Below are 19,882 nucleotides of genomic sequence, written 5' to 3'. Positions count from 1 at the left end.
TTCATATATCAATATAGGCTAAGTTGAGTGAACAACTTAACAGGGTGTGGGGGCTTTTTTAAGACTTTAACACATATAGCTGTGGCAGTCCCTAACATAAAACATTATACATCAATAATGAACTTTGCAAAAATGCACGTGCTTTGTGATTACATTTAGCAGAATTCATAGTCCACCACAGGCAGGAAGTTAGACCAAACATCACAGAGGAGCACTTCCTTGGTAACAAGCCTTTTGTTTAAATTAAACAAGTGATGTTGTAGCTGGTAAAGTGTTGCCTATTTTCTTGACATGCTGCTTGGAAGCTTAACTTAAAATAATACATTGTCATATAAAGGAAGGCTACAACATCTGAGTCTGCAGTGGGCCAGAAAAAGTAGCACGAACAGACACCTCAAGTGTTGCTTATTGGGGGTAGATGTTCTAAATTCAATGATGTTCACTTATGAATTACTGTATAGTAAATAGTATTCATGAAAACAAATTCTACTGACGTGCATAACATACAATTGCAACTTGTAATTCAGTAAGCGTCCACTTGATGGAGACAGTGGTGCAGATATGGAAACTGGGTCTAGCCCTTTACATGGTCTATGCATGGTTTAGCCTTGATTTTATGGATGAATGTTAGCATTAAATCCAGGATTTTTCATAGGCATGTGTATTTGGTGCAAAATAACATACAGTATTGAAAGACGGATGTAGATACTCCTGTCATGAATCTTTTTAATCCTTTAGTTGTTTTTTCATGATTTCCTCCATTCCAATTAAGGGAAATCCTTATGTCGTAGCATTCATTACTTTTTAAGACAAGTGGTTTCTACCAGCCATTCAAGACGCAGAAAAATAGAGAATACTTTATCATTTATTTCACTATAGAAGTCAGCCCAATTTGAGTGAATTTCATGAAAGCCACTATTCTGATACTTTTACCATGGTACATGGTTATAACCTCAACTTTTATTTGACTAATTATAACTAAAAACCAAAACATTTAGGATGAAGGTCCCAGGAAGTCAATCTTATATGAGGATCTGTGACCCTAATGTGTATCAATTTAGAGATAATTTACACGCAAAAGCATTAGAATCAATGTTGTGTGCAAACTGTTGAACAATGTCCTTCTTCTTGCTTGTAACTTAAAAGACGTGAAATGAAAACTTGACCGAATTGTAAGAGCTGCTCTCAGAAAGCAACATAAAAGCAAGAGACTCCAAATGCATTCACTCAGATTTCCCTTCCCCTGCAGCTTTATTTGCCTTCTCTTTCTCACCAAGGTGAATGATTACTTCTGAAATTGGAGATTTATGAAGGGGAAACAACTGAGGCGGCTTTCCTTGGCTGCCAAATGAATTTTTCATTGTACGCCTTCAAAACGCTGCTCTCCATATGGTTGTACCGGCTAGACAGAGAAGACATTCAGTGACAGCTTAAGGAGTCTCTTCTCTGAATGAATTATGGCGTATTCTTGTATGCTCGCACCTTTCATTGATCACTTTGACGTCTGCTTTTTTCACAAAGGCTCTTATCCCTGCTTTCCAATCTGGGGCCCTGAGCTCTATTTAAACACTTCGATAACAAATTGAGGTGAATCTGGTTTCAAGTCTGCAAACCTGCTTGGTTGAACACTTTTCTTTGCACAATTGGGAGTAATTCATTTCCTGAGAATATTGTCAAAAATGGTATGTGTGCATGCGTGTATATGTGACCTGAGTCATCACTGATATAAATAAGAGCAAATAAATCATTGTTTGTTTCTGTATAAAACAGTTTAATGTACTCCAGTATGTACATATCAAATCTACAAAATATGAACAATGTTAAAATATTATCAGCATTTACCCCCTCAATCTTGTTTGTGTCATAGCCCTTATACAACCCCACAATACTTTTAACACATGTTTACATAGGATAGCCTACATATAAGATATAGCTAACATATCACAATGCAGACCGACCAAACAATTTACACAACATACCAATAATCACCAAGTAGATACAAAAAAATCAACAGCAAATGCATGTTAAAATATTAATCTGTATATAATTACATTATAATAATGTTTGTGCGAAGCAGTTACCAGCGTAACATGAGGTTAAAGTACAGTACAGTTTGAGACTTACAGCTTAGGGCTGGGGTCGTTTTCTATCCCAGTTCAATCAATTAACAATTTACGTTGTGACAGGAAGTAATGAGGGAGCATTGATTTACTTCTTTCGCTCAACGCCTCCTGATATGAGTGAAACGACCCCAGCCCGGATGTAGGCGAGGTCAGGCATGTGTGCTCTTCTATGTTTGGTAATGAGAAAATACTAGATTTCTTCAAAATGGCCCAGTTGTCCACACTGGTGGAAGTTGCTTTAGTCTGATCCCATTTGACGTAATTCACCTACTCACCAATGAATAAATAAATTGTTGCCACTTCATCGCTATTTTTCAACCAATCACAAACAATTACTGCAATTGCCCAGAGGGGACAACAAAATTACAAATAATCGACTTCATTTTAGGGTTCCCCCAAGGTGAGAGATTCTTTAGAGATCATGACCTTTTTCTGTCACATACTGTATGACCGATACATAACAGAACAAAATAGATACATTTTCATTACACAAAAACAATTATTTTCTGGGGATGTGCTCTTTCCCTCCAGTGCTAGTAGTAGTTTTGGCATCGTGTTTGAAAGCTTAAAAGTCTAAATGGCACTTCTGCTTCTTTTTATATTTTTCTGTATGAACAATTGTCACACTCCTTGCACACAAAAAAGTCAAAAGACACACGTTTAAGGTTCAAATAGTGTTGAACACAAAAAATAATTATCTGGGCAAGTGTCACATGAGTGAGGCAACGCTGAATAGTAACCCACAATTTTATTCAAAGATTCATAATAACTTTTGAAAGTTGCGGTAACTCCATGCTTTCCCTACAATGTTGGGGAGGTTTGGCTATCCTGCCATCTGTTTTAATATTAACCTCTCCTGCTTATAGGCTGCTTGAAATGATGACAAAACACTAACTAAGCCTACATTCTAGCATGACCTTATTCTTAATTTACTGACAATTGGGCTGCAGGCAGAGTAAAAGATTTTCAGGAACTCTTCTTTCTGAAAACGTTTTGTACAGCAGGGTTTTACTGCTGTCATTAAACACAAGGTGTGACTGTGCAGAAATACTTTCATCAGGCTGACGTCTCCATGAGAAGGCACCGTTGGATTGAGAAGGAATAGGCAGAGGAAGTTTAGCCAGGTTTACAGGACTATTCCTGCTTGATCCTGTCGCGTTAGATCCGAGGCTTCTCATTTGTCATTGTGATGTCTAAAAATGTCCAACTGACTGTTACTTTTTAGACAAATGTCCAAGAGAGATGTTGACAAAGAGCAGGCTGAGGTTAGCTTGTATGGTAAGCGAAAAACAACGGCAACATTTAACCAATAAGGAACAGATGGGCTGAAAAAGGTATGACATAACCGGCAACCATGGGCCTCTGCATGTCAGGTGCATCCCTGCATCAGAGAGTATCAGGGCTGGGGTGAGTCATCCAGCAAGGTGGTAAGGGATCTACCGATGGAGAAATAATGGGGATACAGTGTCAAGTCTGCCTCTGATAATCAAGTCAAGGTGGTGGAGGCAGTCGCACGTCAAGCAGGCTGTAGGCAAAGATGTTCCAGAAGACAGCGCAGAGCACAAACAAGGTGTAGACGCAGAAGAAGATCCAAAACAGGGACTGCTCCTGGAGGCGCTGCTCGTAGTTCTGCAGGACCACTACACCCAGCGTCAGCCCAACCATCACCCCTCCCAGGTGGGCTACGAAGCTGGGATTGGGGCACGGAGGAAAGGCCGGGGGGTAGAAGCGCAGCCACACTGCCCGACCAAACTCTACACTCACTGAGAGCAGACAGAGGGAGACAGAGAAAACACAATGTAAGCAAGGTTTGTTCTTAGTTCCTGACCTACAGTGCACTTGTGAAAATGTTATAAAACAATGATGAACTTTAGAGTCGATGGCCAACAAAGACTTATTTTAACATTTTCTGAGCTGTCATGGATAGATAACAACAGAACTTTAGATAAATAAATTCATTTAATTGATCAGCTCACTCAGTGCTTTGGGGCTGTGTTGCAGGTCACAATCTAGTAGTAATTCTGCTTGCTTTTAAATAATGTAAGCAAGTGAACATACCACCATTTTTTCACCCCATTTTGTTTGTATTTGTATCTTGGAAAAGAGGGACATATAAAAGAAAATACAAATGATCTTGTCCCCCTCACAGGCATGTATCCGAGGCAAGTAAAGACATGAAATCGTGGCAGAGTTTGGATTGCCGTGTTCACTGGGTCTTATTGAAACATCCTCAATATGCTGAAGCCAGACATTTTATTGTTGCTGCCTTTGGAGCAGAATCACTTTTTCTCTAATAAGGAAATTAAATTCTGGTGATGGAATAGCTCGACAAACAGATTAAAAGTACTTTTTGGAAAAATGATTCTGAAGTTGAGGTGAAAGGGGAGAGATTCATTTTTATTCAGACTTACTGCAAACCAGAGCCATGGCCATCCGGAATAACTTAAACTGACACTTCATTCCCGACCAATTCTACAGAAAGAGAGAGAAAGACAGAATGAAGTCATTCAGAAGGTCATTTCAAGATCTGGTGATGAAGACGAAACAAAGTGTGAGAAGGTCAAGTCCTCCTCAGACAGGAGCACTGCACACATGCTGACATGAAAAGACATGAGATCTCGCCCTCTGTCTAAATTCACCTCAATTTGGAAAGCCCCACAGACACTCTGACCCCCAATCTGTTTTTGCCCTGTTAGATAATAAGATTTCAGCAGAAGGATATTCGCAAACGGCAACAATGTTGTGGAAGATATAGCAGGTTACAAAATAAGTACCGTATTACACATAATGGATGTTCACCTGAGTGTGTTTATATGACACACAGGATGGGCAGTTTTGACCACACAGAGCAGATGTCAGAGAGTGCAGTAGGAACTGATGGTGAAGGTGAGGAATGTATGGCATCTGTAGATAGAGCAGCACCTGCTGGGCCCCAAAACAGGCTGCTTTGATGCTCTGATGATGTGGCAAAGCTCTGTGTGACAGGGCGACTGAGTGATGTGATAACCATCCACACGCACAAACACACGCACAACAAACACACACACACATGCAATGTATTTTATGTTTTTTTATATTAACTTTTTATCGTTTGTCTTGGCCTTCCAGCAAAACCATCTCACATTGTACATGTACTGTATAACCAGAGTGACAATCAAAAGCTTGATTCTTGAAAACCTACCATTACTACGTTGGCCAAATGTGCTGAGACCAGAGCGTACACTCCTCCAGATGAGCCGACCACAGGAGCCGTCATATCGGTGACAGACACTGCCAGAGACCCTGCAGTGATGAGGAAGGAACAAGCTTTTGGTTAATAATCAATAAAAAGCATTCTTGTGTCATCAACATCTTAAAGAAAGCAAGTGCAGGGATGATTCTCTGTGGGTTCACCACTATGAAGAAACAACAAGGAGCCTATACTCAAGTAATCATTTTTTTAAATGAATATAATGATTAAAGCATCTTTGAAATGTTCTGAATGTTTTGGATGACTTTGCATGATGACGAATATGTCATATAATCGAAAGCTCCAGAGCAGCATATGAGCTTGGGGTGAGAATATTTACTCAACTGAACTAGATTTGTTTTCACTGACAGTCGGGTATTTTGGTTCTCTAATGCAATAGAATAATACATGATGAAGTGCATTATCTCTATATTTGAAATGTGTCTTGTGCTTCAATCTTAAGCCTGGCCTTTCACTTTTGTTCATTATTTTCCCCTCAGTACTGCCAGTCACTTTGACTAAGTGACCAATTTAAACAGTTTTTGTACTATCTGTTACCAATTGAAAACATACATTTTGTAACACATAAAGACAGTTAACTTCTCACTATTCAATGTGGTTGTGTTTTGAATAGTTATTCATGAAAAGAGGCTTGCTCACACTGTACCAGCTCACACTTGGATTTTATGTAAAAACAAATGCATTCAAACAAAGTGGGCTTCCGCAAACAAGAACTTGCTCTCTTTAGCACCTTGGTACCAATTCATCACATGCACAAAGGACCCAATCAAGCATTCAAAAGTTTGGATGTGGCGACATTCAGAGACAGAGTCACAAGAGGAAATGTGTTCTCACTGCAGTTTGTGTGCAAGAGAAAAGATAAAAGAACAAAGGAGAGGGATGTGTTTTGTTGGACTATTAATTGACACAATCACAAACTCTCTCAATTTGTCCCTTCTCTTTGCTTTTTTTCTTTCTTCTTCTCTCTCTCTACTGTGCATATGCTCTTGTACATATTTTCCTTTCCATATCTCCATGGATCTGACCTCTGTACAATATTGATGCTAAGTGTATGAGATAAAACTACCCACGGTCTTCCCACTCTATCGTTCTCTCTCAAATACAGTTGGTTTGCACAACACATAAACGCTGCAACGCATGTATGCAAGATACTGCATATTCAAATGTACATACATAATGGGGCACCACTGTCAATGTTCATTTTCTTGAGTCTTGAGGCTATGGATCAGAATGACATTGCTGGCTGGTGCTTTAGAGCAAGCTGATTAAGTTAGTTTGTTGTATGTATCATATATCTTATTGGTGAGAGTTTGATCCACTTTTTGACAAACGGCTCCAAATGTCCTCAATTTAGATATTCAAGTGTATAACTTGCAGCCAGCCCAGCTCTGCGCTCTTATAACTGTGAAATCATCCGACTAAGCTGGAGCCGACCTCGTAACTTTGTGCATTTAATGCCTTTGTGTGGTTTGGAAGATGCTCCACATTTAGCTCCATTTCACAAAGATTAGTTTAGTCTCTCTCACACACGTACACACGCACACGCACACGCACACGCACACACACACACACAACCACAGAGTACGCAATACTACACTATACAGCAGGCAAACTGTATATAATTATAACAGACAGAAAGGGCTCTGCAGTTCATAGATGTTAAATCACCATAAAGAGGGATGATGGAATAAGCCATGGCATTTAAATCATGATGCTATTTATGGGACTGATGAACGAGGAACCACATCTAATGCACTAGTTTATATAGCCAAGCATAAGAAAATATATAGCATTTCATACTGTATAGTACATCATACCGATGAGAAAAGAATAACAAAACACATACTGTATACTGCATTCACGCACACCATCCACACATTTGACAAAAATTAGTAAAACTGAATTCCCTTGATACATGCATCCTTAAAGTGGCCTCATTCTGTCAGTACGTTAAAAGAGTTTAGCTTTTTATATTACATTTTACGGAATTGTATTTCGAAAATAATGCACTGCAAACACTAAAAAGAATGCATAATTCTGTAGGAAACAGATTATGAGTTGCATGCATTTGTTTGCCAATGTTCCTAGATGAGGAATGGGGATACACAGCAGACGGTCCAGAGGGAATTCAGTGACTTTGGAAAGAAAACTGATCCTGGGGTTCACAAAAGCAGAGGTTCATAAAGGCATTTCCACATTGACTGAATGCAAATGTTATAAACCCTTTAAAAAAATCCACAAAACATGAATTTATTTCATCTTTAAATGTCTCCTAATAATATTGATGTTAGGGTTATAGTCTTAAAGGTCCCATGTCATGCTTTTCCGGTTATTAACCATCCCCTTGTGTGTTATGTAGCTTTTTATGCATGTAAACGGTCTGCAGAGTCACAAACCCTCAAAGTACACCCTGTAGCGAGTAAAACTCTAACACAGAAAAGACCTGTCTATGCTGCCCCAGAACGCCTCGTTGGAGATTTTTATTTTTCCATTGTTTTCTTCTTATAGTGTAGTAAGTACAGTGACGTATTGGGTATAGTGACGTAACGTCTCCGACTTCCTCACACACACACACTCAATCTTTTCTCAGCTGCAGCTCCGCGGATTTCTCAGCCTGAACTCAGCCTGAACTCAGCCTGAACTCAGCCTGAACTCAGCCTGAACTCAGCCTGAACTCAGCCTGAACTCAGCCTGAGACGGCGAGACGTGGCGGGGCTCGTCCAGGCTGCAGGTGTGTGTGTGTGCTCGGGCTGGGTTCAGGCTGGGTTTCGCTGTGTCTCGCAGTCTCGCAGATCCCCCGCAGCAAGCCAGCTCACACTGTCCGCTCCAGCAGCGAGCCCCGCAACGTCCCGCCAACACGGCACCCAGACCCCACGCAGCATTCTCATCTGTTTGTCATTACTGGTGTCATTTTTTGGTTGCTAACGCCATTGTAACACATAATCACTGATGTTCCGCTGTAACGGTGGTGGACTCATCAGAACAGAGTGGGCGAGCTGACCAATCAGAGCACACTGGGCTCATAGGGAGGGGGGGGCAGGAGCTCCAACAAGCCGTTTAGGATAGAGGGTGTTTCTCAATGTCGAGGACGCTTGCTTGGTAGCACATGTCTTCCGAGTCACTTCCTTCAGAAGCTAGGCAAGAATCCTTCCTGGTATTCGGAAAACGAAGAGTGGAACAGGCGAGCAAGTGTGCGTCATATGAGAGGCCCCGCCTTACATTTTCCGGCCACAGATTTGGGGAAATTGGTCCGTGCGCAAAGCATTGTGGGCATTTTAAGACCGCGGAGTCTACACATGTGCAGCCTCGAAATATCTCGCTACGAAGTACGCCGGGCTCAGTACAATTCCAAGTATGCTGGACATTGGAACAGTCCCTCGGCGGCACTCGATGACGTAGTATGCTTGAAATAGTGGCTCTGGAGCAGCTTTCCTCGACATTGAGAAACACCCAGAGAGTGAATACACATACTATACAGAGATGCTGTATGAGAAACCAATGTGAGTTTGGAAAATTGCACAATATAAATCTATTTTAGTATACCTCAACAATGGAATTATGATCAGTAGAAATAGCCATGACATGGGACCTTTAAGGATATACTTAGTGTATTACAATGGTTCCCGATGTGGTACTGTTGGTCAATCAAAAGAGCTTAATTATCCACACACAGTAGAGAACCTTTTAACACTGTGATAATTTTGCTGGTTTTGAATTAAATATGTGACACGTGAAAGAAAAGGACTTTTCAAAGGGCAGGTTACATTTAGCCCCCAAATAGAAGTTTCTTCTTTGTCTAATATGTGTCCCGGTCAGGTTTATGAAACCTAATGGCAGCCCAGCGAGGTGATAATGCCAGCATCTGAGCTCAATTAACACTGCAGGGTAATCTAGGTGAGTGAATACACCCTCAAACACACACCCACAAACATTCCTCTCTTTACCACGACAAATTGTGGCATGCAAGGGCTTGGATCCTTTCCATTCTACGTTAAATCGATTCTCAAAGTTAATCACAAAATATTTTTCCAAGACAAGACCTGTTAGTAGTATAAAGTACAGTATAAAGCGTGTGTCCATCCCAAAATTGAGATCAGCTCCATAAATAAGAGTTTAATGCAAATTGGGCCAGTTTTTCTCTAATTCTGCTGACAAACTCACAAACCGAACCAAAAACATAACCTCCATGGTGGCGGTAATGAAACAAACATTTGAATTATGACCCCCATAAATACATTTGAGTTGTAATATGCACAAAGGATACCACTCCCTAGGTTACACCCTTTTTTAAGTACTCTACATTTCTTCCTTCCTCAGCACCCACACCCCCAAACACCTGGTTCAAGACACCTCCACCTCTGTAGTTCCTGTGTTTAGGAAGTGTGCCTTGGCAGGATGACCTCCATCCCTGTAATTAACTTTGCTTGATAACATTATTTTAGTTGTGGTTGCATGTGCACACAAACACACACAAAGACAAGGACACAGTCTCTCATTGTCCCTCAGCAGGCCCCAGGAGGCGTGCAGTTTTTAGAGTCGAGAAGTGGCATCTCATTTATCTTTGCTGTTCATCCTAACTGCAGAGAAAGAACCGGTAGCATGACGGGTGATAATAATACAGATCAGCATTCATAATGATAACAGTCAACAGTTTGGTTGCGTGTTGAGTTGACTGACTCTACAAAGTCGTACAATGAGTTTAGTCGGAGATTCGTTGCCTGACTTTGACTTCCCTTTGTGTCTTTTGTTTACTTTCTTGTCTACACGTCTGTGTTGTGCCTAATTGCCTAATCCTCTGATGATACACTTGTTGCTGCATCTGTCTTCTGCTCTTCGTACAGGCAGATCTCTGTTTTTTGTGTCTACATATTTGTTCATTGTCCATAAATAAGTTATTTGTGTTTACAAGCAAAGTCCATTGTTTCCATTAAAGTATCAGAGTTTGTGTTGGCCCCAGAGGGCCATCGACCCCTCTCGGAGTCATTACTTGACCTCTGAACTCTGTTTTGACCTCTGTGTGTGCCAGCTGAGCCCCCCTCTGTTCACTTTTGCTTTTTGTGCTTCTTCACACAATCTGGAAGTATCACTGTGCAGCAAATGTTAAGATGAGATTTGTATTTGACCAATTGTTAACGTCTAATATTTAAAAATGCATATAGATTAAGCAGTAAGTATGGATGATCGGTGATCCTATACTAATGTACACACAGACACACACATACACACTCTTTTCTGTGAGTTGTTCGAGGGCAAAAATACTTATATATACAAAGAAAAACATGTGTGTGTGGAAACTGATATGGATTATTTAACAAACACTTTTGTCATTGATCTCTCAATTTGGTTATTGAAAACCTGTGACACACATATGCACAATATATCAATTTACAGCTGATAATTGGGGCTCAGTCTAGAGTTCTTATGCTGCTAAAATAAAAATACAATTATCTAAATTATCTAGAACATTTTATATTGAGTATTCTTGTGGTTCATGTCTTTTATACTGTTGATATGTACAGTACATAGACTTGCTGCTGTTTATTGTTTCTATTGTTATTTTCAATTTTTTTTGTTATCTATCTATCTATCTATCTATCTATCTATCTATCTATCTATCTATCTATCTATCTATCTATCTATCTATCTGTCTATCTATCTATCTATATCTATCTATCTATCTAGAAAATCCCAGTCAGACAAAACAACCAAAAACATCACCGCCAAACGCAACCAGAGCGTGCTCCCCCCTTTCTGCGGGTGGTCGATATCTAATTAAAACAGCAGACATGTGTGTGTGTGTGTGTGTGTGTGTGTGTGTGTGTGTGTGTGTGTGTGTGTTTCCTCCTCTTTTCAAAGGGAGGTTAATGCTACAGGCCACCACAGCTGGTATCCCCAGGGTGTTTGTCACTGACCCCAACACACACACACACACACACACACACACACACACACACACACACACACACACACACACACACACACACACACACACACACACACACACACACACACACACACACACACACACACACACACACACACACACACACACACACACACACACACACACACACACACACACACACACACACAGAGAGAGAGAGAGACACACAAACGGACAATCAGACATGGAGAGAGAGAAATAGACACATCATTTTCATGAATATTTATATAAAATCTCACTATCTGCAATTAATATTCCACAATCCTCTCTCCTGTCCCCTGACATCAGTACCACATCACCTACTCACTGCCACAAGGCTTCACGATTTCGGCTGAAAACACTGATTTCAAAAAGTATCCCAATGATTCCACTCCAGTAACCTCAAAGCTGATAGTGTCATCCCTGGGAACCAAATACTTTATTTTTATTTTTTATTCCTACAATATTTGTTATGGGGTGAATGAAACAAATACATGGTGGAGTGGATGACTGTTGTTTGTACTTCTTCAGTAAAGAAAATCAGAGCTTACATACTCTCTGCTGAACTATAGGCTCAATCCTGATATTGCCCCAGTGCCTGAGGTTGATAGGGAAGTAGGAATGGAGAAGTGACATTTCGCTGTGTGCTTGCTTCTCTTTCACATATGCAGTTGCTCGCTCTGTTACTCCCTAATCTCACCCACTTCCACTTCTCTCCCATCCCCACGTTTTCTCATATCCTGGTCCCCCTCTCCAAACCCTCTCAGGCTTATTAACACTTATGAATCCATCTCCCCTCCTCCGTCTCTTCCTCCTCTTCATCCCTACATTTCACACTGACCCTGCTATTTCACTAATACCATGTGTGTGTGCTTGTGTGTTCTCCTGATTGTGTTCTTATGATTGGGCTCCATTTGAGATTTCACTCTCTCTGCTCTGCCCTATTGTACATGACCGTAGGGGGATGAAAAGGCTTTGATGGGGCACTGACAACCCCCTACATCCCAGCACGTCTGCCATGAAAACAGAAACACAAGGCCATCTGCCCTGATCCTGAACACCCCACGCACACACACTCACACTCTCAAAATGTTCTCATTGACCAGTGTCCACCAACAGACCGTCTGCAACTTGATAGGCCGTTCAATTCACGAAAAACATACAACAAGCAGATGGAACAACGGTGCAGTGGAAAGGCTAAACTCTATAGTGTGTGTTTGTTTTGTCTCTGGGGTAGAGTGAGTGTGTAGATAAAAGGCAGGAAAATGTCGGCATAAGTGGGATTGTAATTGTTGCATGTGTGTGTGAGAGGACAGGCCCACCTGCCAGCACACCACACACGTAGACCAGTCCAATCCGCAGGGCTCCGTGGACCATTTCTAGAGGGACTCCCACCAGCAGCTGCATGGCCATGTTCAGGCTCAGGTGCTCAATTCTGTAAAACACACACACACACACACACACACACACACTATTAAATCCATATTTAATCATACATCTCAAGAAAATATGGCCACAATAACAACAGAAATGCAATGATAGAAAGCAAACTGATATTGGTAGTTATGGTCATTTGGTATTAGTTGTTGATCCATTTAGTATTCTTATTTACCTCCAAGGGCTAAAAGGGTCTGAAATAAAGTAAAAAACACTTTCATTTAGTAAATGATACCAATTAATGTATCTCAGGAGAGTGAAAAAAGTACCCATAGAGCGTAGTTCATTGTGTTTTGAGAAATCACATTGAATCAGCATTACTTTGTCCTGTGTATGCATTGCCAAAGGTATTATTTGATACAAGTATATATACAAAAAAGAAAAGACAGAGTCATTGGCGCGTTGCTACAGTAAATATGTACACTCTCTATTGGTTTGAAGATTCGGAGGCTCTGCTGAGCTGTTGCCAGGATAACATGTTTATTTGTGTGTGTCTGCTGTTATTGACGATGAACATTTACAACTAAATTGCAAAGAAAATGTTTCATTGTAGATTCTAAACACTGCAAAAGAAAACTGCCAATACTCACCATGTAATTTTGTCTATTTCTTTCATAATCCTACTGACTATACTGCACTTATTTAGATTTGTACACATTCTTGCAATGACAATCAGCTTGAAAATAACTTATTTCCCCTGTTAGTAGAATGGTCAAAATCTAAAGACATGGATGTGTGTATAAGCTCTGAACAGACAACATGCTTCTGATTCCTCATGTGGGTGAGGTGTTAGATGATAGACAGGAAACACACTCAACTCTGGCACCAGACAGTGATAAAACATGAACTGTGATCAAATCTAAATCTGGGTTTATGGTTAATGCAATGGGAGTTATTTTTACACACTGTGCAAGGGTGAATGGCAGAAAATGATGAAGAAAAAAACCATTTCAAATTATAAATACTGCAGACATGAACAGAAAACGGAAAGAGAAAAGGGTAACCCAGATGATTGGCACACGTTTAATAAAACAAACAACTGAAGCAATATTAGAGGAAATCTATAAGCATATAGTTTGCCACAGATAACGTTGTATCCGTCTGGTTTAGATTGAGCGTAAGAGTGTATCGTTACCATATTATTATGCCTGCTCACACACACACACACACACACACACACACACACACACACACACACACACACACACACACACACACACACACACACACACACACACACACACACACACACACACACACACACACACACACACACACACACACACACACACTATAAAAAGAGGTGTGTGGCTGCTAAAATGTCCCCAGACACATTCGGGTGTCACAGAATAATCCTTTCCCCTCCCTCTCATAATCTTCCTCATTGTCTCTCACTCGCTTCAATCACTGCTCTCCTCTGTTTACTGCCTCAGTCCCAATTATAGTGTCATTTCTATTTCACATTGCGCAAAGAGAGAGAGATGACAGAATGAAAGTGGTAGAAAGAGAGATGACTCTCTACTCGTTTGTCAATTTAACAAACAGAACCGATGAACGCTGTGTGTCCTGACTGTGCATTCATTCAACAGACAGATTTAGTTTAAAACAACCCAGCCACTTCTTCTACAGAGCCGACAGAGAGGATCGTTCCAGTGATCAGAGAGACAATAAGGGATATTGATTAACTGGGAGAGGCCTGTCCAAATGCACAAGGACAACTCCACTCCACACAACAGACGCTATCTATTTCTATACTGCTAATGAGGCTGTGAGGGATGGGCTGCACTGTCAGGCAGATCTGTGGACACCCATGAGAGATCCTATTGTGTCCAGATGACCATGGTGTCTTTCAGTGCGCTCGACAAAGGCGCTGTTTTATCTTTTTTCCTTCTTTTTTTTTATCCCCAGCTCCAAACTACAGCTGAACTTTTACAATTAGTTGAGTTCACTGCACAATTCAAGAGCTGATCTCAGGGACACTTTTTTTTAAGTCCAAACGGCATCAAACTGAGACAGTTTTGAGTTCCCTCAAAAGAAACCTGATTTTAGATTGTACTAATGGAGTATAATGTATGATTATAGGCCACACTTTTCGCAGCTACAAAGAAGTAGGACAAACTTACCTGCTTCTGGAAAGAACATTTTTGCTAGAAAATGTTTAGAGTCATGGTTTGAATATCGAAATATCTTCCTGAATGTTTTGCAGCTGCTACTGACACACAGTTGTTGTGTCTGTGACACAGAATGAGAAAGAGGTTAAACATTTTTTTTTAAACGACAGAGAGTCTGCATAATGCGTAGCTGAGGGATGTTTCGGGGCCAATATTTACACTCTGTTTTAGTGTTGAGAATTGGGAAGGATCAGTCATTCTGAGCCGTTGATAGGATTACATGGTTTGTAGATGTGTGTGAGAGAAAGACAGTGTGTATGTGTGTGTAAACATCGTGTCATGCTTTTTATTTATCTCCTTGACCTATGCTAAAGGTTATTTTATCACTGCCACATATAAACATAAACATAGCTATTTTGGGTAACTTTGCCTCCATAACCTAGAACATATGAAATTGGAGGATAAGTCAATGATATTTTTTCCTAGTATGTAACAGGAAGTGGGGTACTTTCTTTATGCTGTTTGTGTGACACACATTAACTAACACAGCACCTTCAGCAACAGGTAGGCTGGCGTTATGAAGCTCCATGCTCACCATCTCTCCAAATAGGGATTTTTTTACGAGACATTAAAAAATGTGTCTTGATGTGCCTTCTAATGAAGGTCCCATTGGAAACCAGATCAGCATCAGCAAATTAGCTGAAATGGTTTAGTCGACCAGCAAAACAACAAGTAATGTTGCTCTACCCCAAAAGATCAAATCTAAACCAGTAATTAAATGTTTATACTCACTGAATTATTTAAAGTGTTTTTTTTGTTGAGCTACGCATATTTCAGAAGTTGTGTGCATTAAAACCCAATCACCCTTTTGAAACACGCATCTACAAAATCTGCTAGACCAAATTAGTTTAGTTTTAATAGTTTGAAGTGGGGTTTTATGAGGTACTTATCCATTGTCAGTGTATTGGCAACAGTACATGTCGGTCAGCACGCCCCCAGTTTGGAGAAACAGACAGGAGTACCAGCAGGGGGGCAAAACAATGAACTGCTGTAAACGGGGGGAAGCAGCCAAACATATTTATGCCACCTAGAAAGAAAGGCCCACCTAAAAAAATCTATACCAGTTTTAGTGAACCCTATCTTCAGAATATTGTCACCGCTTTACCTCGCCGCAGGACAGCCCTTTTCAGATGGGAGCTGAAGTAGCAATATCCATCTATGCTGTCTTCAGACAACATCGTACAACACCACATACTGAAATTGGACACATTGGTAGACACAAATGAATTCCCAAAAGCTCTTTTATAAGCCTCTTCCCTTGAGTACCTAAAACATTTCGATATGTTCCTGTGTAATTAGTGCACGTTAAACACACCACCTCCCTCCTTTTATCCTAATATTCATCCCCTCTGTCTCATCCTATCACACACCGTCATCCCTACCGTCTCTCCCTGGCACCTACCACGTTCTCCTAATTAAATTACCATTTTATTAGTTCTCACTATTGCCTGAGACTACATTTACCCAGAAGGTTAATTAAACCTGGATGACCTGCCTGGGTAATAAAATAGGCTGGTGCTTGTAGTGGAAGAGGAGAGGAGAGGAGAGGAGAGGAGAGGTTTTTAAAGTCCCTTTTATATTGCACTTTCAGCATACCACTTTTACCTCTTCACTTGAGGGAAGAGAACAACAAACAGAAAGAAAAAAAAACTGAAAACACACAACCAGTAAACAATCAAAAAGCTCTAGAAATTAAGAATCAGCTCCCCAAGAGAAGAGAAAAGGAAGTATCGTGATGGTTTTAATAAAATGATAGTGATAAATGTTCTCCACACTCAGAAATGACAGCAGTATTGTGATATACTGTATACACATTGTTCCAATAATTAAATAATGCTTGTTTTTAAAACATAATACTTTAAGTATTTTTGTCACTTGCTTATTTGTTGTGTAACTTTGCTCATAGTGAATTAATCAAGTTTTACAAAATGCATCCAAAGACTCATTAACAAGTCACAATCCCTCATCTGCATTTTACCTTCATAACTGAACAGGATTTAATTGCTTTTATATGGTGTGTTTCGCTGGAAATAAATAGCACTGTGTATTTCTGTTGTTTTGTTTGTTATCATTATGCAACAAGCTGTCACTCCCTGAATGTTTAAATGCAATAAACAAAAACCACCAGAGCATGAAAGTTAGGTTTGTGTTAAACTATCAATATGTTATTTCCCCATTGTCTCACACGCGCTCCCCTGATCACATGACATGAGGTGAACAATTTAAGAAATAAAAAATGTGTTATTGTGGCATTTCTTTCTTGAGATAATACAGTACATGAAAATAGAGACATGTGAACTCACCCAGTGTGCATGAAAATGTAGGTGAGGTACCTCCAGGCCTGCGCTCGCAGCTGGGGGTGGTACGGTAAGGGGCTCTTCAGGAAGGACGGGCTGGACACCTGCAGCACCAGGCGGTCCAGCTGGAAGCCATAGTACATGAACACGGCTACCTGAGGAACACAGGTGGATAGTGTGTGACTTTAGGAGGAGTGGTAGCAGTCTACACACTATACAACACATAAGAAATAATGCTCAACATCTTAAAGAAGACCAAAGTGCTTTCGGGATTATATGAAAGTTGAACCCAAACACCCAAATGATATTAGAACTAAAATTGGCATCAACAAAGCTATTATCAATTTTCTAAGAGCAAATTATATATCACGATTGTTTTGTAGGTAATGTGTTATTATGAACAAATAATGCTATGACAAACATTTAAAAAGAGATGATGAAAATGTATATATTGCACATAATGAATTGTAAGAATCTGCAATATGCAGAGAATTGCAGCTTATCATGCGAGACTTTAGGTATGATTTAGTCAAGTTATTACTTGTTTAATGTAACTTATTGTTTTGAAACATGATGTGTCCATTCTTGCATTGCCATCATCCATACATGTATTTACATTGGCTAGCTGCTTCCCTGACTTTTGCTAGTAAATGCTATACTTCTGGATGTGCTCGGAACAGAGGTCTTATAATTCATATATTTTTTTTAAACTAATGACATAATTCAATTGTTTTGTGTTGTACGGTATGCATACAGTTGAAAGAACTGTTAACTCTGTGTACATGTTACCCCTTGTGTATGGGCTGGCTCTTTAAAAAATGGCTTCATAATGCCAAAAGTTGTCAAATTAATCTCACGTACCTTTAATAAGAGATCTTAAAGAACACATATTGGTCTTAACCTGCTAAACTATTTACCTCAGCAATGGTGATAGCAAGGATGAGCCAGGGTGGGGGACAGTAGGTGTAGCTGTCAAAGTACCACTTGCGGTCGACCTCTCGGGGCAGCGTCTCGTAGGCGACGTGTCGGACCAGACGCTGAGACAGACCCAGCCCCGCCTCATCTCTGAGACTGCAGCCCTTCAGCTGCCGGCTCCCCTGCAGGATGGCCCTCCGGAAACTGTTGGAGCGCTTGTTACTCATCTGGAGAAAGGGGGGGAAATATAAACAGTAGACAGTGTTTAATGGCTGAAAAAGAGATGTAGGAAGAAAGAGGAGACAATGAGAGATTTTCTCATCAGTGGTTGAGCATGTTTTTAAATCGATGATCATCCTGCCTTATTTATCATGTAAACACTTTGAGGTACTTTTTTGTGTGAAATATATTGCCAAACGACTCGATGTACAGCTGGAGTGTCAACACACTCTGGGTGCAGGCTTCACGCACAAATCAGCACTGTGACGGAGCCTGCCATGGCAACAGAATGCCTGTCACATCACCTAGCAACCACCAAACCCCTCTCTTAATCCCTCTCCGTCATAGAGTTTATTTCAAAGCATACATATGTCCATTCTTGAGGAGCGGGAAGAAGTTCATCACTCAGAAACAAAATGTGTTTTCTGAGCGGTACCATCTTTTTTAATTTGGAGCAATCAGGTTTATAGCACAGGTTTCAGATTTTACAACTTCTGGGCTTCTTATTTTCAAAATCGCTTACACTTAATGCACCTCCATAGGTAGGTACACAGATGCACAGATTTTTTGTTGAAAACACACAGGCCTAACACACAATAGTGACCACAGAGATGATTTTAGGGATGTTTTTCCTCTTCTGAATCTCATGTTCTAATTATTCCTTGACCTCCTTGGACCAAATGTATAGTTCAGATAGAGAGTCTATTTTTAAATGGCAGAAAAATGTCCTTGACATTTAGAGGCAGAAATTACGAGAGCATGTGCATTTATTCCTCACCGCAAGCAATGAGTGGAAAGTGAACATCTCATCTGAGTGCAACGTCTACAACTAAAGAACGATCACAAGCTTTATCATATAAAGCTTTTTTAGTGCCAATTTTAAACAGTTATTCTTTGAATGGCAACAATTCAGTGACAGTATCACAAGCAGGTAAAAAGTGAGAATATGTGACAACAATGCTGCACATTTTTTTACATTATATAAACAAACGTGGGTATTATTATTCGAGAAGAAGCATATTCATAGAGGGAGCAATGGAAATGCAAAATACTACTTGTATTCATTATAATAAACAACCTCGCATGCTATCATGAATGAATATAATTTGTCATTTAAAATATTAAGTTAAAAGATCTAAAAAGCAGTGGTAAAACATTTAGCATTTCTTTGCATAAATGTGAAACTGATTCTTGTTAATCTCTTCGGACGCAGCCATAGCTTTGTTACTAAATCACTGCTGTCTCCAAGCTTTGTGCATTTTATTACACTTGCTGTGTGTTTTATTACATTCTCCATGACGATGCAAGACATCTGTCCCACTTCACTCCTACAGTCTCTTCCTCACTCCGCTCTGTTTATGTCACACTCCATAACTCAAACCTGCTACTGTGTTTGAGTCTCTAATATTACAGATGTAAGCTGGTGTTATTTAAGGCAGCATAAGTGAGTGATATGGTTTTAAGCAAGGGCAGAGATTTGCAAGATAGATTACTTTAATAATCATTAATAAAAGTCAAATAAGAATGATGATTGATAATATTATGAT

The 19,882-nt window shown here is 40.1% G+C and overlaps 1 protein-coding gene across 2 annotated transcripts in view; it reads right to left on the bottom strand.

Moving 5' to 3' along the window:
- Positions 1 to 1,762: 1,762 nt before the first annotated feature.
- Positions 1,763 to 19,882, bottom strand: part of rhbdl3 (rhomboid, veinlet-like 3 (Drosophila)) — a 59,566-nt gene continuing 41,446 nt past the window's right edge. The window contains exons 5-10 of one of the 2 annotated variants that reach the window (XM_034129372.1): positions 18,119 to 18,343; positions 17,208 to 17,356; positions 12,619 to 12,731; positions 5,305 to 5,405; positions 4,535 to 4,595; positions 1,763 to 3,886 (exon numbers count right to left, since the gene is read on the bottom strand). In XM_034129372.1, coding sequence (XP_033985263.1) covers positions 3,615 to 3,886; positions 4,535 to 4,595; positions 5,305 to 5,405; positions 12,619 to 12,731; positions 17,208 to 17,356; positions 18,119 to 18,343 — 921 coding nt within the window. In that variant the 3' untranslated portion in view covers positions 1,763 to 3,614. The remainder of the gene's footprint in view (positions 3,887 to 4,534; positions 4,596 to 5,304; positions 5,406 to 12,618; positions 12,732 to 17,207; positions 17,357 to 18,118; positions 18,344 to 19,882) is intronic. The other variant, XM_034129373.1, reaches the window with a different exon arrangement.

This window comes from Trematomus bernacchii, unplaced genomic scaffold, assembly GCF_902827165.1.
Source record: "Trematomus bernacchii unplaced genomic scaffold, fTreBer1.1, whole genome shotgun sequence".
In the NCBI taxonomy this organism is placed as follows: domain Eukaryota; kingdom Metazoa; phylum Chordata; class Actinopteri; order Perciformes; family Nototheniidae; genus Trematomus; species Trematomus bernacchii.
Note: the sequence above shows the minus strand (reverse complement) of the source record. Positions and strands in the feature narration are given on the sequence as shown.